Source organism: Monodelphis domestica, chromosome 4 (genome assembly GCF_027887165.1).
Source record: "Monodelphis domestica isolate mMonDom1 chromosome 4, mMonDom1.pri, whole genome shotgun sequence".
NCBI lineage: Eukaryota > Metazoa > Chordata > Mammalia > Didelphimorphia > Didelphidae > Monodelphis > Monodelphis domestica.
Genome location: NC_077230.1, coordinates 421271175 through 421295937, shown reverse-complemented (window position 1 = coordinate 421295937; position 24763 = coordinate 421271175). Strand labels below are relative to the sequence as shown.

Below are 24763 nucleotides of genomic sequence, written 5' to 3'. Positions count from 1 at the left end.
GTTTAAAACCTGGTAGTACTAGGCCTCCTTCCTTTGTAGTTTTTTCATGAATTCGTTTGATATTCTTGATCTTTTGTTCTTCCAAATGAATTTTATTTTTTAAATTGTATAGATATTTTATTTTACTAATTAAATGTAATAACAAGTTTCCACATAAGTTTTCCAGTTATATGATCCAAATTGTTTCCCTCTTTTCCCTCCCAGAGCTGGCAAGCAGTTCAGCCCCGGTTATACACATTTCGCCAAATTGTTAATTTTTGTAAGAGAGTAATCATATAAAACAAAACCCCAAATAAATAAGTGCAAAATCATATGCTTTGATCTGCGTTCCGACTCCAACAGTTCTTTCTCTGGAGGTGGAGAGCATTTTTTGTTCTAAGTCCCTCAGAATTTTCCTGCTGAGAGTATCACAGTTGCTCAAGTTCAGCATATTTCACTCTGTATCAGTTCAAATAGATCTTTCCAGCTCTTTTTGAAATCTTGTTCATCACTTCTTATAGCACAATAGTATTCCATCACCACCATATGCCACAATTTGTTCAGCTATTCCCCAATTGAGGGACATCCCTTCAATTTCCAATTATTTGCCACCACAAAAAAAAAAAAAAGTGTGGCTGCCAAATCTTGTATAGTGTTGTCTCCTCAGTACCTGAATTCCTTCTTTCTTGCTGAATGCAAGCTTGCAGCATTTTTTTTTCTTTGACCTATAAGTTCTGAATTTGAGCTGTTATGTTCCTAGAAGTTTTTATTTTGGGGTTTCTCTCAGGCAGTGACTTGTGGATAATATTTTCATATCTCTCTGATTCTAATACATCTGAGTAACTTTCTTTTGGGAAAATAATGTCTGGGCTTTTTTTGCTTTTTTTTTTTGGTTATAGCTTTGAGAGAGTCTAATGATTCTTAATTTATTTCTCCTTAATGTATTTTCTAAGTCATTTGTTTTTGATATAAAATACCTTACACTTTCTTGCTTTTTCCAGTCTTTTTGAATGAGGAGATATTGAGTTGAACCAAAAGAAAACCTCCCCTCCCCTCCCCTCCTCTTCCGTCTTCTCCCCTCCCCTCCCCTCCCCTCCCCTCCTCTTCCGTCTTCTCCCCTCCCCTTCCCTCCTCTCCCCTCCTCTTTCTATTTTTCTCTCTGGGTTTTTGTGACATAACTCTTTCTTGATTCTATCCTCAGTCTCTCTTTTACTTGATTTTCTTTTATGTGATAATCACTAACTATAGAGATCTCCTAATGGTTGATCTTTGGCCTTCTCATTTTTTTCTGTACTCTTTTCCTTGGTGCCCCGTTAGGCAACCTGCCCACTAGACACATCTGCTGTTCTACTTGGTGATTTAGGAGACATGTTGATACTTCAGTATCTAAACTTTTTGCTTTTCTATTTCGTAAGAGTCAATGCCCCCCAAAGGGCTTAAAAACAAAAAAATGGGGGCCACAAAGCATAACATATGTCCTTTTAAAAGTCCTATAAATAACATCATCAGAATGGCTAGAAACTGCTCTGTTGTAGCAGGTCTTTTTTTTGGCCCTACCTCCATTCTTCTGGTTCTCTTAGGCCCCAAAACATTCATAAACAATGGAAAGGCACAACTGGGTTCGGACATGGGGTGTATTTGAAATGGGGATGATAATAATGACTCTCCCTACCACATAGATACTCTGTGGAAAGTGTTTTGTAGCCCTCAAAGAACCATATAAATGTGAACTATTATTTTTTTTACTATATGATTCAAGATGAAACACTTAAACCTCTTTCATTATGTGTAAAACAGGAATTAAAAGTGGCAGCTAGGTAGCAGTGAATAGTGTCAGGTCTGGAGTTAGAAGGACCTGGGTTCAAATGTGGCCTCAGATACTTACTAGCTATGTGACCCTGGGCAAATCACTTAACCTTGATTGCCTAGCCCTTGCCACTCTTTTATCTTAAAATTGATACTAAGATAGAAGATAAAGATTAAAAAAACAACAAACAAATAGGAATTAGAAGCCCCATTGTACTTTTATGATGGGCATGTCCAACGATCACATAGCATGATGTGTGGAAAGCATACAGCAAAGTCAAAGCCTTGTAATACATATCAGATATATTATTAGGATTTACTAGGACAGATGGTTCAACACTGTGAAGAAGCAAACTAAGAGATATTTTAGTTTGATCTTAGTTTTGCAGTTGAGGAAATATACTAAGGATAACTAGATGATTTGCCCCAGATAAAATGCAGAGTAACTAAGAGGACAGATTTGAACTCATGCCAAATCCAAAGCCCTTTCGGTTGTACAAAATGGCCTCTTAGTGATGTTAGTTCCTGATTCAGGATACTTCCCCAGATTTGCTTCCCCCTGTTTTCTTCATAATTTCCTTTATTTCCATTTCTCCTCTTAAATTAATTCATTAAAGCTTACTTATCAGAAGCTAGCAAAAGTCATCCTATCACAGTTATTCCATATTTCAGAATACTTCACAATGCAGTCTTCATTGATGGTTTATCCACTGTTCTCATGCTATGCATACATCAATTCCTCAGCAACATCTTTAGGTGATTCCTCACTTTCCTTCCATTGTCTTCGCCTGCTGTCTCTCCAAAATGTTAGGCTCTGTTTGAGAGTGCTCAAAACCATGTTCTTCTTGTTACTGGAAATCATTTTCACTTACATCATCTCATTCCCTTTCTCCCAGACTGAAGAAGTGGAGAAATTCATGATTTATTAATCTCTTTCAGATTTGGAGACTAGCAATGAAACCACAGAGTTGACTACAAATGAAAATATTCCAGAAGAACAATCATCTCAGGTTATGAAAATAAGTCTCAGAGAGGGCAATCTTGGCTCCTCCATATTTTCAGAATTTGAGAAACACGACAGTCAGAAAAGGAGGCAACAGGGAAGTGATATGAGCAGAATGATTAAACATCATAAGATTCATCCTAGAGAGAAATGTTATAAATGTAATGAATGTGGGAAAGCTTTCAGTCAGTGCTCACATCTTACTGAACATGAAAAGATTCATTCTGGAGAGAAGCCTCATAAATGTAAGGAATGTGGGAAAGCCTTCACTCACAACTCTAGCATTATACGACATCAGAGGATCCACACAGGGGAGAAACCCTATAAATGTAATGTATGTGGAAAAGCCTTCATTCAGAAATCTGATCTTAATGTACATCAGATGATTCATACTGAAGAAAAGCCTTTTAAATGTAAAGAATGTGGGAAAGCATTCAGTAAATCCTCATATTTTATTCAACACCAGCTAATTCATACTGGAGAGAAACTTTATAAATGTCATCAATGTGGGAAAGAATTTACTCAGAACTCTGGCCTTATTCAACATCAGAAGATTCATACTAGAGAGAGACCTTATAAATGTAATGAATGTGGGAAAGCATTCTCTAATACCTCACGAGTTATTCAACATCAGAGAATTCATACTAGAGAGAAGCCTTATAAATGTAAAGCATGTGGGAAGGCATTTACTCAGAATTCCACCCTTACTCAACATGAGAAGATTCATAATGGAGAGAAACCATATAAATGTAGTCATTGTGGTAAAGCATTCACTCATATATCTGGCCTTATTCAACATCAGAGGATGCATACTGGAGAGAAGTCTTATAAATGTAATGAATGTGGGAAAGCATTCTTTAAGACCTCACATGTTACTCAACATCAGAGGATTCACACTGGAGAGAAACCTTATCAATGTAAAGAATGTGGGAAATCCTTCATTCAAAATGGTAGCCTCATTCGACATCAGAGGATTCATACTGGAGAGAAGCCGTATAAATGTAATGAATGTGGGAAGGTATTCTCTAATTCCTCACATGTCATTCAACACCGTAGGATTCATACTGGAGAGAAACCTTATAAATGTAAAGAATGTGGGAATGCATTCACTCAGAAAGGTAGCCTCATTCGACATCAGAAGATTCATGTTGAAGAGAAGCCTTAGAAATGTAACAAATGTGGCCAAACTTGTCAAAAGTTATTTGGAACCAGAAGATTTATACTGGCCAGTAGCCTTACAAATACCATTAATTAACGTAGGAAAACACCTCAGAGTTCAAGCTTTATTCTACTACAGAGGACTCATACTGTAAAGTGTAATAACATGTGGGAAAAGCTTCAGTTACAGCTCTTGACTTACTGAACATTAGATGATTTATAATGGAGACAAGTCTCATTAATATAAGGAATGTGAGAAAAGTTTCAATGACCTTTCCTAATTTGTTGAACATCCAGTGATTCATACAGTAGAGAACTCTTAAAATTAATGAATCTTCAGTTGCAGCTCATAACTTATTGAACATCAGATGATTCATACCAGAGCAATGTTTTTGTAAATAAAAAGAATGTTGGAAAGTTATTGATCAGTGCTCAAACTTTGTTAAGCATTGGAAGATTCCTGCTGAAAAGAAGTCTTCTAGATGCATTGAAAGCCTTCAATGACAAATTGATTCTACTTTGCTATTAAAGGATTCATATTAGAGAACACCCTTAAAATTCAGTGACTGTGGGAAGGCATTCAGTAAGTCCTTCTCTTTATTCAACATCAATGAATTACTCCTGGAAAGAAACCCTAAAACCATGGAACAGCCTTCTGTGGTAGTATCTAAATAATAAAACATCACTAGATTCAGTATTGTAGAGAATTCATAAATATGTAATAAATAACAGAAAGCTTTCTCAAACAAGTACTGGGGGAAAAGTAGCTATGTCTAATTTAGATCATAGAATCATAGAATTAAGAGTTGGAAGGGATCTTAGAGGCCATCAAGTCTAATCCCTTAATTTTGCCTAGAAGGAAGCTAAAGGTGATAGAGGTGAAGTGACTTTTCCAGTATCACACAGCTTTGTAAATGTCTGAGGTATGATTTGAACTGAGGTCTTACTCAATGAAGGTCTAGTATTCTCTCTGCTGCACTTCCTAGCTACCTCTGGCATCTTTATTTGCATTAAATGTGTTTCTTTGAGCAACATGATTATGTTGCTTTTTTGTTACTTAAGCCATTTTGTAACATTTTTATATTTAATGCTAGAAACTCCATTCATGCTTATTAATTTAATTAATAAATTTTATTTGACTTCTGATATTTTCCTAGTGGGCATGTTTCCTGGAGAGCCAAATTAATCTTCTAGGTTCATGAAATCAACAATTCCTTTATCCAATCATAATCTTTTATCATTTCATACCCATCCGCTAGTGCCTGACTTGATAACCCCAAACCCTCTTGTACATCCTCACTCTGACCTTCCTTCCATCTACTAATCAATCTTTTCATAGGACGTCATCCTTGCACTAACTATATTCTTCTTTCTTCTCAGTCTGAAAACCATGGTGGAAACATTCTATACTATATGCTCATCCATTCTTTCGTTCTCTTGCCTCGTCCTACTGCCAGTCACACCTTGCCGTACTCCTTTCTCAGGTTACCCCCGCCATCTTGCCTTCTTCACTCCTACTTGCAGGAGACTGATCAGAGCTGGAGGAAGTCACAGAAACCACGCTGATGGACTTCACAAATTTGTGTTCTCTCACACAACTCAACTGGACCTTCACTGCATCAAGGTGACCCTTCTACTCAGGAGGCAGCTAGGGCTGCAGGCTGAGTGGCACCTTGGCTTCAATACGGAAATGAAGTAAATCCTTCATAGAAGATCTCACATTTTAAAAAGGTGGATTTACCTAGGCCTGACAGGGCAAAGCTGTCCATCAGATACCATGTAGTAATCAACAATGTATTGATTCATGGGCTTCTGTGGTTCAAACCTCAGGATCAGGACTTGGAGTTCCTTATGGCTTTGTGTTTAGGGGTGCCTTAGTCACCTAAGTCAGCCGAGTCACTCCCAAGGGCAATCTTAATACCTTTAAAGGAAAAGAAATGGCTCAGCCCACATGGTAAGACATGGTGGCAGATAGTGATTTCTCTTTACACAGCTCACCCTGTGGTGCCAATTTTTAGGGTCTTCAAGAGGACCTTCCAGCACCTAAGAGGCCTTAAAGTTGTGGACAGCCCTGACCCTGGAGACATGAGACAGCTCAGGTAGAGGAAAACTCAAGCAGAAAGAGAGTAAAATACAAAATAAAGCAACATTTCACACACACGCATACACACGTACACATTCTACCCCAGCAAGTAATTAATGTGGGTAAAAAGACCAGTGTTGTTTAGCATGGCGCCTGACATGTAGTTAAGCCCTTGATAAAGGCTCTGCTTAACTTAAGTCTGGGAGGTTACAGCCCGAGGGACTAGGACAATGTTGATACCTTGGATGAGTACAGATCAATCATAGGGTTCATATTGGCCTCTCCCTCCCCGCCATTCAACCTGGGAAGGATAGAAGGCTCCCAAGAGGGAGTGCATGAAACACTTCTCCCAAAACCCCTGCCTGTGTCCCATGTCTTGCCTCCTCACTCCCCACCCCTGGGACATCCTCACATGCCCTTCTCAGAAGGCACTTCTTTCTGTTCCCCTGCCCACCCCCTTCCTGGGTAGAAATGTGAGTGCTCAGGAGTTTTCACAGGGACAAAGGTTTTTAGTGTGCCTGTTTGGTGTTAGCCTTCATGCCACTGTGAGCCAGCATCTTTTGTTGTCAGTATAGTATGTTTCCCAAGTCAGAATTATTCCCTTTGAAAGGGCTTTACAGAGGGAAGGAATGGTGGCGGTTAGTAAGTGACAGGAAGGAAATAAGGATTCGTTGTTGTTTTCATTGTGTCTGATTCTTCCTGACCCCCATTTGGGGTTTTCTTGGCAAAGATTCTGGCATGGTTTGCCATTTGCTGTTCCAGCTCATTTTACAGATGAGGAAACTGAGGCCAACAAGTTGAAGTGACTGTCTAGAGTCACACAGCTAGGAAGTATCTAAAGCCATATTTGAACTCAAGAAGATGAGTCTTCCTCTATCACACTATTCCCACCTCACTGCTAGAGCATCCATTAAGCCCTTGTGATAAAGTTAAGTGCTTTTTCTCCTTTGATCCTCTCTACAGTTCTGGGAAATGGATGCTATTATTATCCTCACTTTATAACTGAAGAAATTGAGGCAAACAAGAGGTTAGTGACTTTCCTAGGGTCATACAGCTGAGGCCAAATTTGAACTGGATTGACGTCTTCCTGACTCCAGTGCTCTGCCCCCTGTGCCAACTAGAAGCCTCTGTCTTTACAGGCAAGGGAAGGGAATAAGCTTTTATGTAGTGCCTATACATTATGTGCCAGGCATTGTGCTAAGAACTAGTTGCCTTAGACAAACAATCTTAACTCTCATGCTAACTTGTCAAGTTTTAGGAAAAGGAGAGAATCATCACAAGTAATGAAAATCTTGACTAAGCCAGACTTAGGTCAGGGGTTAAGCATTCAGGAAGTGTTGTGTCAGAGCATTAACTTAGTTTAAGGCATTAACTGAATTGTAAAATCATTTCTATCAGGAATGGCATGCCCGTTGCTAATCAGACACTAGGTACTATTGAAGAGAACACAACATCTATTAGTGATCCTCTATTAAAGATCATTGAGCTTTTCTTGGGATGCCCTTAGTGTTTGGCATATCCCAGGAGCCTTAAATAAAATGGTTGCCTCAGAAGCCATATTTTAAACAGACACCTCTAATAGGTGCAGCCAAAGATTTCTCAATTTTTTTTTTAAGCCTTATGTTCTGACTTAGAATCAATAGTAAGTATCAGTTCCAAGGCAGAAGAGCAGTAAGGGCTAGAAAACTGAGGGTTAAGTGACTTGCCCAGGCTCACATAGCTAGGAAATGTCTGGGGTCAACTTCAAATCCAGGACCTTCCATCTCCAGACCTGGCTCTCTTTCTACTGAGCCAATATAAAGATTTCTTTAAAAGCAAAGGATCTGTTTAAAAAAAATTAGATAAAAATTTTATTTTAAAACATAAATAGAGGGGGCAGCTGGGTTGCTCAGCGGATTGTGAGCCAGGCCTAGAGATGGGAGGTCCTGAGTTCAAATTTGGACTCAGATACTTCCTAGCTGGGTGACCCTGATGACACTTAACCCTCGTTGCCTAGCCCTTACCGCTCTTCTGCCTTGGAACCAATCCACAGTATTGATTCTAAGGTAGAAGGTAAGGGCTGAATGAATGAATGAATGAATGAATTAAGGTTATTGGGCTGGGCTTAGAGAAGTCTTTTCAGAAATGGGTTAATTTTTGGCCACCATTAGATATTTGGCCTGATAGTTTACAAATTGTATATTATTGCTCAGTTACCCAAAATAAGGAAATTGGTAAAGAAAGGAAAAGAAAGATCAGCGATCCTAGGCTTCCCCCTTTCCTGAGGTCGGACTAAGACCCAGAACTAGATGTTCTGATCCATGTATTGAGTGATGACCAACCTTTGCTTCCCAGGGATGTTATTACTAGAAAGAATGGGATCAGCTTCCTGCTAGGGATGATGCAGCATCTCTGAGTGGCCACTAGGTGGCACCATGGGCTCAGCTCAGTGACCCTGGGCAAGTCACACAACCTCCGTTTGCTTCAGAACCCTGACTGGAAAGATGGGGCTAAAAGTATCCCTACCTCACAGGGTTGTGGTGTGGAGCAAATGTGATACCATTGTAAGACACTTAGCACAATGCCTCCTTCCTTCCTTTTTGTGTGGGTCATAGGTCAAGCTGTAAACGAGCTAATAAGCAACCTCTGTCCTCTTGCATGTAGCTTTTCCCAGTTAATCATCCACACGGTATTCCTCGTTCCACCACAGTACCAATCCCTTCCTGGAAGATGTGCTGGGAATTGTTGTGGATGTTGTTTAGTGGTTTTTCAGTTGTGTCTGATTCTGAGGGACCCCTTTGGGGTTTTCTTGGCAAAGAATGGCTTGTCATTCTCTCCTTCAGTTCATTTTACAGATGACAGAATTGAGGCAAACAGGGTAAAGGGACTTGTCTAGGGTCACACACTATGAGTGTCTGAGGCCTGATTTGAGTTCAGGTCTTCTCGGACTCCAGACCCAATACTCTTTACTGTGAATCTTAAAACTGCTCAAACTCTACTTTAAAACATTTAGTTAAGGCTATTCCCTTTTAAACAATGGAGGTACTTGATCAGGAATGTATTGGGAACTTTAAAATTACTCCACCCATACTTAGGCATACTTTAAGGGAAGATAAAGTTGTAAAACTCCTTACTGAACAATGAAAAAGTACTTAACTCATACTTATAGTGAGGCAAAAGCCCTTAAGCTAGGTCTATTTTTAGATCTAATACAAAAAGGGTGCTAAGTACCTATGAAGGTCAAATTAATCACTAAAAGGGCAAGCTTAGCAAAGAGATGTGAATTACTCAGAAGTTTTAGTCTACCCAGAGAAGGTGATAACAAGATGTGAATTAAGAATGGTCAGTCCTTTGGAAAACGTCTACTGTGATTGGTAGATGTGAAAATTTAGGTGAGGTGACATAGGAGAAAATTCTCTTTAAAAGGAGGTCAAAGGCCTCTGGACTTAGTTCAGCTTAGGAAGCCGAATTGAGGTCTCTCGGTGGCTGAACTTAGTTGAGCTCGGGAGCTAAACTGGAGGGTCTCTCTGAACACTAGAGTTTTGCTTGGGACAATCTTGTGGTGAGTGATTAAAGACTGACTTAGTTTTCTCTCTTAAAAGAAAGGCCTAGGCCATTGGCCTAGACCCTAGCCTTCCTATTATTTCCTCTTTCTCTGTCTCTCTCCCTTTCTTTAATTCTTTCATTTGTATTAATTAAAATCTCCATAAAACCCAGCTGACTTGGGTATTTCATATTTGGGAATTTTTCCCATGGCGACCACTTATTTTTGATTTAAATCAAGACACTAAAAATTATCTTTATGCTTTTGGCAATTCAAAGTCTTGAACCCATATTTTCACGGTCACAGTTTATGGCAACCACTCTTTTGTCTGTAACAATACTGCACTACTCTTTTAGAGACCTTTCTTTTTTTTTTTTTTAAATATATTTTATTTGATCATTTCCAAGCATTATTCGTTAAAGACATAGATCATTTTCTTTTCCTCCCCCCCACCCCCCATAGCCGACGCGTAAGTCCACTGGGCATTAGATGTTTTCTTGATTTGAACTCATTGCTTTGTTGATAGTATTTGCATTAGAGTGTTCATTTAAAGTCTGTCCTCTGTCATGTCCCCTCAACCTCTGTATTCAGGCAGTTGCTTTTTCTCGGTGTTTCCACTCCCATAGTTTATCCTTTGCTTATGAATGGTGTTTTTTTTCTCCTGGATCCCTGAAAGTTGTTCAGGGACATTACACCGCCCCTAATGGAGAAGTCCATTACGTTCGATTATACCACAGTGTATTAGTTAGAGACCTTTCTAAAGGGACTTTGCACCCTCTTCTGGGCATAGGTAAGCAGTTTCTCATCCTTCCATCAACAAAGAGAAAGCTGCTTTTCAATTTACTTTGGATATACTTTCATTGGCTCATTCACATACATGTGCTATTAATCCCACCCCCTCTGTGGCCTTCTTACCCTTGTATTTATTACTGTTGAAGTTAGCATAGTGCTTGGTATAACATAGGCAGACAAGCATTGGTGAGGTATCCACCCTGTGCTAGGCACAGAGAGTTCAAATGCAGTAAGGAGGCCAGCCCTGCCCTCTAAGACCCTACATTTGTTCTTCTGGTGGTATATAACAGATTCAGGCTATAGGCTATGTACAAAACAAAAATAGATGGAATGGGGGGACACTAACAGCTGGAGGAACCAAGAAAGTCTTGCATTTGAGTTGACTCATGGAAGGAGTTAGAGTTTCCAAGAAGTAGAGATGTGGAAAGAGCATTCCAGGCAAAGGCATGAAGGTGGGAAATGGAAGGTAGCAAACTGAAGGGACTTTGGAGAATAAGATTCTTGAGGGACCTGTGTGTGCATGTAATCAGACTGGAATAGTAGACTAGAGATGGACTCTAAAAGGTTTTAAATGAAGCAATTCTGTTTTATCCTGGAAACAATGAGGATTCACTTCAGCAGGGGCCCGATATGCTAAGACTTGTGCTTTGGCATTGAGAATTTAGTTGTAGTGGAACAATTTGGGAGGACAGAGACTGGATTGAAGGAAACCTATTGGGAGTTAAGGCAGTCTGAGCCAGAGGCTGATTGGCATGAGAATGGAAAAGGAAGAGGTAAGAGAGATGTTGAGGAAAGAGAAGCTACAAGATTTGGCAACTAATTCAATGTAGGGTGTGAGGGAAAGTGGAGCCAGGAATGAATCTGAGGCTGCAAACACGTAATTGACTAGAAAGATGGTGGTGACCTCAGCAGAAGGAGGCAAGTGTAGGATGAGTGGTGGGGGTAGGTGAGGAGGGAGGGAATGTGAACTTTTGAAGGATATAAGATTTGAGATGCCTATGGGACATCCAATTTGAAATGTCTTACTGGCAGCTGATAAAATGGGAGTAGAGCTGGATATATAGATTTGGGGATCATTTTCAAAGAGATAATTGAATCCATGACAGCTGATGTTTAAAAAAAATTTAAGTGAGAAGAGGGCCCAGGACAGAGGCTTGGGATATATCTGTGATTAAAGGACAAGGTCTGAGAGATGACCTAGTAAAGGAGAATTAGAAGAAATGGGGAGACATGTGGGATGAGAATCATGAAATCCCCACTGGGAAAAGGGATGTAGATGTAAGGCTCATCGCCAGGGTCGGCCAGCCCTGTGTGACCTTACTTGGGGTAACGAAATGAAGAGTAACAAATGGATGCTATATGAAAATGCATAGCGACAAAGCTTTATTGGGTTCACACAAAGCATATATAGGTTAAGACACACAGGAAGATATGATGTTACTGCCCAGCAACAGAGGAACCAATAATTGGGCAGATTCATAGGAATTCATGACGTTACCTGCCAGGCACCAGGAAGAACCGAGAGGATTCCAAACAAAGACAGAGAAGCAAGTTTCGCACAGTCTCTCACAATTTCTCACAAACCTGATCAATCCTCCCTCTGCTGACTACTCCAACCTTGAGCATGCAGCTGGGCAGGTCGTACACAGTTCAACCCGCAACCTTGACTATGCAGCCCAAGCAGGGAGAAGAGGAGGCTTTAACCCTAACGGCTCTGCCTTTACGGCCCTGCCTTTACAGCAATGCCTCGACTACATGTAGAAAGGGAGGAGTGTCAGTTGTGTCAAAGACTTTAGCAAGAGGATGACTAGGCAGAGAGACTTTTAGAGTTTAAAAAATTTTTGGAAGGGGGTAGCTGGGTAGCTTAGTGGATTGAGAGCCAGGCCTATAGATGGGAGGTCCTAGGTTCAAATCCGGCCTCAGACACTTCCTAGCTGTGTGACCCTGGGCAAGTCACTTGACCCCCATTGCCTAGCCCTTGCCACTCTTCTGCCTTGGAGCCAATACACAGTATTGACTCCAAGACGGAAGGTATGGGTTTAAAATAAATACTGTGTATTGGTTCCAAGGCAGAAGAGTGGTAAAGGCTCCCGTCTCTAGGCCTGACTCTCAATCCACTGAGATACCCAGCTGTGCCCTCCCTCCCAATACACAGTATTGATTCCAAGATGGAAGGTGAGGGTTTAAAAAAAATTCTCTGGTGACCCTAAAAAAAGCAGTTTTGATTGAGGGATGAGGATGGAAGCCAGAGCAGAAAGGGTTTAGAAGTGAATGGCAGGGGGGCAACTGGATGGCTTAGTGGATTGAGAGCCAGGCCTAGAGAGGAGAGGTCTTGGGTTCAAATCTGGCCTCAGACACTTCCTAGCTAAGTAACCCTGGGCAAGTCACTTAACCCCCACAGCCGTACCACTCTTCTGCCTTGGAACCAGTATTGGAATACAGTATTGATTCTAAGATGGAAGGTAAAGGTTTAAAAAAAAAAAGTGAGTGTCATGAGACTAGACCAGGGGTTACCATTTTTTGTGTCATCACTCCCTTTGCCTGTCAGGTGAAGCCTTGGGGACACCTGGGGAGGATGAATTTATTAAATAAAATACATTCATATCACAAAGAAAATCAGTTCTACTAAAATTCAATTATTAAAAAAAAATTTAAAGCAAGTTCCCAGACTAAGTTAAGGAAACTTGATAAACATAGTTTAGTCTTAAAGTAGCTTTGAAGGGAGGAGTCGACACATTTAGACATAAGTTTTGCGAGTATGATTCAGAGAGAGATTAAGGGGATGGGGGGTTCAGGAGAAGGATCTTTAAGGATGTAGAATATGCAAGCATGTGTGGAAGCTGCAGAGGAGCCAGTGCTTCTCTCACCTTCTCTCAACAATTCCTTCATTCTTTTGTTAAGCATTTCTCTCAAGTCCTTCTCCTGATTACCATCCCCTTACTGGGATCCAGCAACGTTCTCCCCATCCTCACTTCCCCACAAAGCATGATATTTAGAAAACACTCCTAACATCAGACTTGCAGGGATCTGCTCCTGGTGGGGCCCCTGGAGAGAAACCTTCAAGAGCCTGACACTGCCTGCAGCGCTGAGCCTATGAGAAAGGGGGGGGGGCGATGGGGTACAAGAGACCTCAGCTCTGTCATCTTCCAGGACTGTAAGCTTCTGTAGACACTTGAATTCCTCATGCTAGCTAATACTCTCTTGAGTATCTGTAAACTTTGACTACTGATTCCAAGATGGAAGGTAAGGGTTTAAAAACAGAAAAACAAACTACTTTACCTGAATCTCTAGCCTGGTCCCACTTCTCTACTCCTCCTCTCCTGTTTCCATGGATTTAATTATCTATATGGAGTTGGTTCTCAGATTCCTCTTAGTCCTGATTATTCCGGACCTTCAGTTTTGCATCTCCAGCTACCTCTTGGACATCTCCAGCTGGATATCCTTTTGAGGAGGGCCTAGGACAACCTCTTAGTTCTGTTCAGTGTTAAGAAAAAGGAGGCACCTGCAAGATGTTGAACAGCTAGCAGTGACACAGCAAGGGTGTGTAACAGGGTACTCCCCTGCCTGTAGTCCCCTTCCTGGCCGCATGGAAGCACGTCTGGTCATCAGGGCAGGACCCCAGGGATCTTCAGAAAACCCTTAAGTTGGAAGGGCCCCAGTTCCCCAGGACTGTCCAGAGAGGTAGAGACCCATCAATTCCCAGGAGGAGCTTTGCTCCGTAGGAAAAGTTGTTTCTGGAGAAAAGGCAGAAGGGAGTAGGGTAAGGTAGGAGGTGGGGAGGACGCAGGGGCTCACCATCATTGTGAGGACTCCCTAGTAGATCTCCATCCTCCTCCAGTGTTAGACTCAGCTTGCCCCAGTCAGCTCATTACCATTCCCTCCAAACTCTTGCCTCCTTCTAACTGCCCTGTTGGCATTGCCATCCTTCCCATTGCCCAGGCTCACAACCCAAGTGTTATCTTGGACTCTTCATTTGCTCTCACCTCCATATTACAGTCTTGTGCCAAGTTACCAGCATCTCTGGAATATGTCCCCTTCTCTCCTGTGGTGCAGATCGTCATCTCCTCGTGCCTGGTGGGTCTGCCTTTCTGCTTCTAGTCTTCTAGCTGCAATCCGCCCTCTGCTCTGCTGTCAAAGTGATTTTCCTAAAGTGCAGACCTGACCAACTGGCCTCCCCTTCTCAGTCAGTAAGCCCCAGGGTCTCCCCCTGCCTCTAGGAGCAAATAGAACCCTTCAGCTTGGCTTTCAAAGCCCTCTGTTGCCTGGTGCTTTCTACCTTTCCAGGTTTCTTACACCTCACTTCCCTCCACATACTCTACCCTTGAGAGACTCTGGCTGTTCCTAGCACAAGATCCTCCATCTCGTGGCTCCATGAATTTCTACTGGAACTCTCTCCTATCCTCTGCTTCCTGGCTTCCTTCAGGTCTCAGCTAACACTGCCCTTTCTGCAAGAAGCTTTCCCCAATAGACTGTTTCTTTTGCCTTCCCTCTGTGGGCTGTTCCCAATCTCTATCCTGTATAGATCTTGTCTGGATGGCATGTGGTCTCCTCGAATCAGATTGGGAGCTCCTTGAAGGAAACCTTAGCTCAGTGTCTGGCACATAGTAGGTGCTTAGTAAATGTTCATTGACTTGAGTTGACCTCACTTAGAGGACTTCATAAAGGAAACAGTCCTCCGAGCAGTTAGGATGCCCAAGATGTTGCCCCCTGTTCAGGACTCAAATTGGTCAGGTCTCATTTCCTTAAAGGGGCACCACAGAAATATAGCAGAGCCTTCTAGGGCTCCTCCTGGCACAGCACGGCACGGAGAAGGTCTAGGTGAGAGGGACCACCCTGCAGCCCCTTTTCTTTCTCTTCTAGAAGAAGAGCAGCTGCCCTTGGTGCACAACCAACAGTCCCGAGGCCCCTGCAGAAAGAGCCCCACAGACTCTTAGAGCTGGAGGCAGATGCCCAGAGATACCCAGGCCCAAAGGGACCTCGACAGTGTCGCCCACAGGCGACCTCCAGAGGCTGGAGCTCCAGGGAGGAGGCCTCTCCCTTCCGAGGCTGCCCCCTGGCCCTTTGGGATGGCTCTCGCTGTTAGACTGGGGGGAGAAGACTGGTCCCAGCAGACAGTCAGCAGACGTTCTTGCTGTGTGCCATGCCCAGTGCTCAGAGTTGTAAGGTGAGTCCAGGAGAGTACGCTCCTAAGGAGGAGACCTTTATGAAGTTCTTTTAACTTCATCTTCACCTTCATTTACACAGAAGTACTAACGAGTGGAGTGTGTGGCCCCTCCATTCAGGGCATCAGTTTCTAAGCAACTGTGAAATATTCTTTTTTTAAACCCTTACCTTATGCCTTAGAATCTATACTCTGTATAGGTTCCAAGGCAGAAGGGCAGTAAGGACTAGGCAGTGGGGGTTAAGTGACTTGCCCAGGGTCACACAGCTGGGAAGTGTCTGAGGCCACATTCGAACCCAGGGCCTCCCATCTCTTGGCCTGGCTCTCCATCCACTGAGCGACCCAGCTTCCCCCAACTGTGGAATATTCTTAAAGAAGGGAATTCAGACTCTATTTGAGAGCCTGAATACTTATGAACTGTCAGGATAGAAATTAGGGGCCCACAGAGAAGCTGTAGGCCAGAGGCTCCTAGAGAGGAGCTGAGGTTCAGGCCCAGGGATGGGCTGGCACTTTGCTGAGGGTAGAATCTTGGCTGTGTTGGGACCCTGCAAAGAGCAGGCATTTTAACCCTTGTTTGTGGAGAGGCTCTCTGAGCGTAGTGCTGGTGTTGAGTCCTTTCAGGCTAGCCAAACCCTTCAGTGTCCAGAACCACATTTCACATTGGGAAGACTGAAACTTTTCCAGGTCCCATTTCCTGAGGGCTCTCTCCCTTGCTGACATTTTCTGCACCTGGGCAGTTTGAAGAGCAGTGACTTTCCCCAATTTCTCAGGGGTCTTCCTCTCCCCCAGACCCCACCTCTCAGCTCTAGTGGCTCAGGCTGACAGCTCCTTACCCATGTCTCTTCTCTGCCAAACCCAGGGGCTTTTTCTCAATGCTCATTGTCCTTGCCCTCAGCAGCTTTGGTGCGGTATGCCACTCTCTCCTCCTTGGTACGGTCTTCTCTCCAGGTGTTCAGGACACCCCCTTCCTTCCCTCCCGTTCTCTCTCCCTCTGTGTCTCTGTCTTTCCATCTGTCTGTCTGTCTGGCTCCTGGTTCTCCTCCTACCCCTCTGACTGCTTCCTCTCTGCCTCCATTCCTGGCCTGACCCCCCTCCCCTCCCAGTCCTCCGTGTCCCTTTCTCTGCCCATACCTCTTCACTTGAAGATATGTCGTCAGCTGCCATGGATTTAATGACCATCTCTGTGCTGATATCCGGCCTCTGCTGACCTCTAATCTTGTATCTTGAGCGGCATGGCAGTGCTCGACTTGGATTTCCAAGAGACATCTCAAACTCAGAAAGCCCCAGACTGACTCAGCTTCCCTGTGGTTGGGAGCGGTGCTGGACTCCTCCCCCTGTCCCCAGCCCCCTCATAGCCAGACTGGGGCAGAATGACATTGCTGCCTCCCTGTAGAGACCCTCGTCACCTACCTGGGCAATTGCAGTAGCTGCCTCCAGGCCATCCTCCATTCTGCCACCAAAGGGATTTTCCTAAAAACAGTTCTGACCATGTCACACATCCCACCCCCTTCCCAGTAAACTCCAGGGGCTCCCCATTGCCTGTAGGGTCAAATTAAAAATGTTTTGTTTTGTCATTCAAAGCCCTTCATAACTGGGCCCCCTCCTGCCTTTCCAGCCTTCTCATACCTCATCATGCCCTCTTGGGTCTAGTGACCCCGGCCTCCTGGTTGTCCCTCTGCTCTGACTGCTGACCTCTCTGGATCCCTTTACATCCCAGCTCCATGCCCTCTGTCAGTTGTTTCCTACTTATCCTTCTTGTAGCTTGTTTGAATATATTTGTTTACATGTAGTCTTCATTAAGATGGGGAACTCCTCCTTGAGGGCAGGGACTGTTTTTCCTTTTTTGGGGGGTGTGCTTAGCATAGTGCCAGGAGCAGAGCAGGGTCTTTAAAACAACAACAACAAACAAAAAAACAACCCTAACCCTTCTATCCTAGAAACAATACTATTGCTTCCAAGGCAGAAGAGCAGTAAGGGCTAGGCATTTAGGGTTAAGTGACTTGCCCAGGGTCACCTAGCTAAAAAGTGTCCGAGGTCAAATTTGAACCTGTCTCCAGGCCTGACTCTTCATCCACTGAACTGCCCAGCTGCCCCCAACATAGTAGGTTCTTAAGAAATGTTTATCAAATGATTGATTAATTATGAAGACTGTATAAAAACCTACCCCACTGTACTGATTTAAGTTCATTCTTGTCTTTAGTGGCCCTGACTTGTTTCCATTCTCCCTAAGTGTCCTTTTTATTGTTAAATCATAGTGGCTAGAGTGTTGGTGGTGGAGTCAGGAGGACATGGGTTAACATCTAGCCTCAGACACTTCCTCACTGTGTAACCCTGGGCACATCACTTCACCTGTGTCTATCTTAGTTTCCTTGTCTATAGAATGAGGACAATGATAGAACCTTCTTCCGGGATTGTCATGTGGATAAAATGAAATAAAGTTTGTAGAACACTTTACAAATCTTAAAGCACTTTATGTAAATGCTAGTTATTACAAGTCTGTTTCTCAATAAATGGGGCTTGTTGTAAGGAGGGAGAGAACAATAAAAGAAGGAAACAGGCATTTATGAAGTGCCTCTATGTGCCAGGCACTTTACAGAGACCTAATTTGATCCTCACAACTCTGGGAAGTAGGGCTATTACTACCCCAATTTTATAGATGGGGAAACTGAGGCAAATTAGTAGGCTTGGCAATTATAACTGATGGTAGTAGAAAGGGAGCTTGTAGTGTGATATGGGAGTCTTGATGGGTTGACTCCTACTCTCCTTCACTCTAGAAAAGAACTGGGTAATGCTGCAGAGGGGCGCTGCATGGGAAATTGGGGTTCCCCAGTTGTGTATGGGTGATGGGAAGAAGGAAGGTCTCCCCTCTCAGATTTCCCTGGCACGAGGATGTTATAAAGACAAGCCTCCCCCCGAGTCTTTGACTCAGCAGAGGAGGGGTCCTTGTTAGCAGATCTAGCCACAACAGACACCCTTCCTTTAGCTTCAATCAATAAGCCACAAGAAATAAAACTGACTGCATGTAAGTTTTTATGAGCAATAACTGTAAGGAAATTGGGGAGTTGGAAAGAGGAAGTCGGGGTCCCTAATTGGTCCTTCACTCGGGTCCAGCCAAACTGAGTTTCACCAACCCTTCCCCACTAATTCTCTCAAACCTATCTATAATACTCTTGGGTTAAGGAGAAGTCAGAGCAGGTGCACAGGGCAAAGGGAGAGAGCTGGGCTCTCAGGCAGAGTACTGGCCCTCCCTGGTCTGAAGAGTTTTGACACTTTGTTGAGATGTTCCTTGAGGTATTAAATTGATGAGATAACTTGGTGGGAGTCATTTCTGGGTTATATTCAGATGAATCCTTTTATGGCTCTTGGCCAAGATCCCCAGCAAGGAAATGCTTCCTGCCTGCTCGAGATCTCTGTTTAAAAACCTCCTCAGTTCTTCAGTGGAGCTTTGCTAAGTCCTCCCTTCTCTCCCAGCATCCTCTGCTCCCAATGGTCTTTGCTGTCAATCACCCTTCTGTCACTGTTCCATTTTTATCCCGTTTGTAACCTGCCCTTATAATATTTATAGTCATATATTATATATTTAAGTATTATATTCATATATTTCCTCCTAGAGTCAGTTGTTCAACATTTACCCAAACACCCAAGTCTTCTGGTTACTAAGAAAGAGTATAAGGAGCAGCTTGGTAGCTCAATGGATTGAGAACCAGGACCAGAGTGGGGAGGTCCTGAGTTCATATGTGGCCTCAGACACGTAACCCTGGGCAAGTTACTCGACACCAATTGCCTAGCCCTTACTGCTCTTCTGATTGATGCTAAGGGGAGAGTAGATGGGTATAAGGGGATGGTAATGCGTTAACAGCTGAGGAGACAGTCCCTTCAAAAGCTCAGTGCCTGGAGAGAAGTCCCTTGGAATAGACAAGAGATTGGATGGAACATGTCCTCTGTGGAGGGCCAGTCTGATGGGGTAGGTGGTGGCATTAGGAGGCCCGCCTCACCAAAGGCAGGAGCAAGCAGAGGGGTGGGAGAGCCTGGGCAAGCGTGCCTTGTAAAAGGCCCCAGGGGATCTGGGCATGGAAGACTCCTTGTCTACAGAGGACTTTGGGCCCCTGCAACTGGGCACAGGACAGAAAGCCAGCTGTTCTGCTGGAGAAGCCTCCTGTGGGAATCTGGCTGGTGCTCTGGGACATTTCCTCTTCATCCCTGTTCTCCTTCAGATATGTTCCCTTCTCTCCACCATTTGCCCTTCATTTGTTTCACTAATCACATGCCAAGGGGAAGAATGCCATCCTAATCTAGCTTTCTGAACACTCACATTTCAGTATTTCAGATGGTTTCTCTTCACCATCTGGGAAAAAAATCGCCTGTCATCCCTTATATAAACTCTTAGTTGCTCCCTTCCTCTTCCTTGACCCGACCACTGTGTCCCAAGGACCTGTTTCAGAGCATACAGAGCAATATGCTTCCTGGCTGGGACCGCCGGAATTCCCATTTGTGTTACATCATGCTCACTTTCCTTTCGCCCGGCTCAGAGAAGAAGCTACAGTCACACTTTTTCTTCATGTTTTTCAGATTTGGAGTCTAAGACCACAGAGGAAACTCCCAGAAAGAACATTCCAGGAAAAAAAACCTCCCAAGGTATGAAAGTCGAAATTACCTTTTATCACTATATAGTCCCAGAACTCCAGTTCTGCATCCCCAGCCCTGCTGCTTCCCACTGCCATCTCAATGAGGCCTTGAGGGTTGGACTTCAGATTGGCCCCTTCCTTCCTCTGTTATCTTCCCATTTTAGGCCTTTCTTTCGTGACTCCTTTTCTTCTCCTGGCACTGAACTCTGCTTCTGGCTGCCTGCCTCATCACCCTCTCCAGGACTGGCTGCTCTTCTCATAGCCTCTGACCCCCTCACTGGTCACTGGTTGCACAGGGGGGAGTCTGAGCACCCTTTGCCTGCTATTGCCTTTCCAGGCTTTTCCTTCACCATCTGTACTGAGCAACTACTCCTTCTCTGGGGTTGGGGAAGTCCAAATTTAATCCCTGGGCCACTCACTGGCTGGCCCCTCTGCCTGGACTTCCCTCCCCCCTGTTTCCACCTCCTCCATTCTCTGCTTCTTTTAAGTCTCAGCCACAGTCTGCCTTCTGCAGGAACCTTTTCTTGGCCTCCCTAAGCTGAGTGCCTTCCCTCAGATTCTCCTCTACATATCCTGGTGGTACATAACTGCTTGCCTGCTGTCTCACCATTTTAGATCATTACCTCCTTGAGAGAAGGGGCTGTTTTTTGCCCTTTGTAGCCTCTCTAAAACTTAGTATAACTCCTGGACCTTGGTAGATACTTAATAAGTACTTGATACTGATGACACTGCATTGAGATTTATCACTCAGGATTCTGGCAGCCCTCCCAATACAGTCTCCTCTTTTCCTCATTCACTATCTGCCTCAGGCTTTCCCTTCTGTCGTTCTAGGGGAATTTCAACATACCTATGGATAATCCCTCAACAGCCTCACTTCTCAGTTCCTCAGTCTCCTCAGCTCTCTTGACTGGCCTACTCTCCTCCCTCTCATAGAAGTATACCACTTTATACACTCCGAAGGTGCTTTATTTCATAATAACCTTTTAGCATTCCATCTCTTCTTTTGCCTCATGACCCCTAATCTTGTTCTTTGTCCTCACTATGACTTCTAGTTTCTCTGTCCCCCAGGCCTTTCCCAGGCCTTTACCCTGACACCGATTATATTCTTCCCCCTTCCCCATCTTAACCCCTTGGTGGACCAGTTCAGCCCTATGCTCTTGTTTTGGGCTGCATATTGGCTCTCTCTTTTCAAATATGTCTCATGTAGAACCTACAGATTTATACTCTAAAGTATAGTCCTGACCACATCACTCACACTCTCACTATCTGGAGTCATTGAACATAGAGAAAAATGGAATGATACAAGATTATGATCAGAAAGAAAAGCAGGAACAGTTAAGATAGATTTTACAGTCTCTAGGCAACAAAATGTCAGAAGCCAAATTGAATTCATCAATAACAACAAAACATGTATATATTTAAAATTCCTTCATTAAATGAAAAAAGATTACAAAATGGACCAAAAAACAAACAATATCCTCCTCTTCAATATTATGTTATCTATAGGAAATATATTTAATGCATATTCATATAGCTGAAATTAGTTAAATACTGCTAAATTTTCTCTCAGTTATGAATCCCCTCATGTTGGATAAGGTTTGTATTGTGTAAAAAAGTTCAAAATTTATTACATCTCTTTACTGTAAATTACTTTGCTACTGAAAAAGGTCTGTTTTTTAATAACGTCTTTCTCTTTTTCCATTGTGGTACTTAGAGAAGCTTGAGCCAAAAGCTTTCTCATATTCCTTACATTTATAAAGCTTCTCTTGAGTATGGATCCTCTGATGTTCAGTCACATGGGCTTTTTGTTTGAAAACTTTTCCACATTCCTTACATTTATAAAGCTTCTCTTCAGAATGGATCTTCTGGTACTTCACTAAGACTGAACTGCCTTGGAAGACTTTTCCACATTCATTACATTTGTAAGTTTTCTCTCCAGTATTGATCCTTTGATGGAGGTTGAGGATCTCCACTTTCAAGTGAAGGTTTTCCCACACTCATCACATGTATAAGGCTTTTCTTCAGTGTGAATCATCTGATGTAAAATAAGAATGGAACTCTCAGCAAAGACTTTCCCACACTCTTTACATTTATATGGCTTTGCTCTAGTGTGAATTCTCTGGAGCTTAACAAGGTTTGAGTTTTTACTGAAGGTTTTCTTATACTAAATACATATGAGAATCTTCTGGTGTAGAATAAGACTGGAGGTATGAGCAAATTGATTAATAATAAAGACTATAAAAACCCACTCGACTTTATTGCCTTTAAGTCCATCCTTGTCTTTGGTGGCCCTGACCTGTTTCCATTCTCCCTAAGTGTCTTTTTTATTGTTAAGTTTGGTCTTGTATTTCAAGTAAATGGCAGTGGCTAGAGTGTTGGTGGTGGAGCCAGGAAGACATAGATTGAAATCTAGCCTCAGACACTTCCTCACTGTGTAACCCTGGGCACATCACTTCACCTGTGTCTATCTTAGTTTCCTCATCTACAAAATGAGGATAATCATAGAACCTCCTTCCAGGATTATTGTGTGAATAAAATGAAATAAAATACTTGTACAGATCTGGCAAAATGGGTCACAAACCTGGATCATTTGCTTAAGACTTTCCTGATTGGTGGAGGGATGATGACAGTTGGCAGAAGAACTTGGGAGAATTCCTGCTTTTGGAGATATGGTTTCCAACCATCTCAAGGAAAGACTGAGAGAAAAAAGGGAACAAGATTCTGGAAGTCACACATAGAAGAAAAAATCCTGCCCTACCACCCACTCCTCCACATCTCGTCTAGTTGGGTCCACCTCTTTGTGATCCAATTTGGGGTTTTCTGGACAGATACTGGAGTGGTGTTCTATTTCCAGTCCTGAATAAGAACTCTGTCAAACCTCAGCTTTAGAACATGCCCCCTGTCCATTGTGTTTGTTCTTGGAAACTGCAGAAACTTAGGAAATATTGCTGTTAGGGTCCATTAGTTACAAAATCTCAGGAGGGTCCTACCTGGACTAAGACAGTCCTTTGAGAGTTCCCTAATTGATTTATAGTCCCATGAGCCACAGCAGCTATTCTAAATCTGTTCAGCATACCTCAAATCTCCAGTGACTCCCTCTACCTCACTCACTCAACTGTGAACCTTGCCTCATATTTCACTGAAAAATTTGAAGTCTTTTATAACGAAGTTCTCTTTTCCCTTCCTGGTCTCGTATTAGGTGTTCTTCCTCACTCTGTCCTCCTTTAACCCTCTTTCACATAAAGAGGTGGCCCTTCTCCTTACCAAGGAAAAACCACCTACATGCTCCCTCAATCTCATTTTCTCCACCAGATTGTCTCTACTGACATTCCCCACTCTTTTGGTAATCTTTGGCCTCTCCCTGTTTCCTATCCGTTTTCCTACTGCTTACAAACTTAGCCATCTTCCCAATCCTTCAAAAACCCACACTTGATTCATCCATTCCCATCCTCTTTTTGACTATTAATAATAATCCATTAAAAGACCATCTAAAATGGCAGCTTCTAGTTCCTTTCCTCACTGTATTAATTCTCTGCAGTCTGTTTTACAAATCTATTTAATGAAAAAAATAATAAAGTCTGCTAGATATTCTTTGAGAAAGGAGAACGTCATCTTTCTTTCTCTCTGGAGGTTACCTCAAACCCCTGTTCCAGTTCACCCTAGGGAGGGAGAGATCCTGCCATCTTCCCTCCATCAACAGGATTCACCTCAACCCCCAAATTCCCTCTCCACTTGGTCTATTCAACTCCTTCACATCCAACACTCTTCATTAAAAAGAAGGAAAAGCCTCCCTTCTTTTTTACACTACAAAATAATTTCATGAAAAATCAAATAATAATTTATTGAAAAGCTCTTTTCAAATGGTCCAAATTTCAAATTGCAGAATAATCTCTTTAATTGCCAAATCTAAAAGCTTTTTCCTCAAGCTTCATAGTTCATGCCCTTCATGTAACCTTTGACACTGTTGATCACCTCATTGATTTTTTTTAAATTGGCAAAGTGCTTTCTTTTTTTTTTCATTTAATGAAAAAATTTCCTTGTTGTCCTTCCACCTCTTGCTGTTCCCTCATTGAGGAAAAAAAAAGAAAAAACTATTAGAAATAAGTAAAGCCAAGAAAATAAAATTACTATTTATCATGTTCAAAAACTAGATTTAAATGTGTACCCTATATTTATCTCATTGTCAAAAGTGGATAGCTTCTTCATCGTGATTGGTTATTTCACTGACCTTTCAAAGTTCAAAGGTCTTTCAAAGTTGTTTCTCTTTGCAATTATATTATTGGGGACAGCTAGGTGGCTTGGTGGATTGAGAGCCAGGCCTAGAGAAGGAGGTTCTGGGTTCAAATGTGTTCTCAGACACTTTCTAGCTATGACCCTGGGCAAGTCACTTAACTCCTATTGCTTAGCCCTTATTGCTCTTCTGCCTTGGAACCAATACACAATATTGATTCTATGATGGAAAGATATGGGTTTAAAAATTTAAAAATAATAATATTGCTATTGTAGAAATTGTTCTCCTAGTTCTTACTTTATTCTGAATCACTGCATACTCTTTTCTTTTAACTTTACTCTCTCCTAGGTTCTTGTGTGTCAGATCTCCATCTAGGTCTCACTCATTAACATAACTCAAGCC

The 24763-nt window shown here is 42.7% G+C and overlaps 1 protein-coding gene across 1 annotated transcript in view; it reads left to right on the top strand.

Moving 5' to 3' along the window:
• The window catches only part of LOC130453944 (zinc finger protein 665-like), a 104897-nt gene that overhangs the window by 60140 nt on the left and 19994 nt on the right, over positions 1-24763 (top strand). The window contains exon 2 of the mRNA XM_056796282.1: positions 20075-20140. Coding sequence (XP_056652260.1) covers positions 20075-20140 — 66 coding nt within the window. The remainder of the gene's footprint in view (positions 1-20074; positions 20141-24763) is intronic.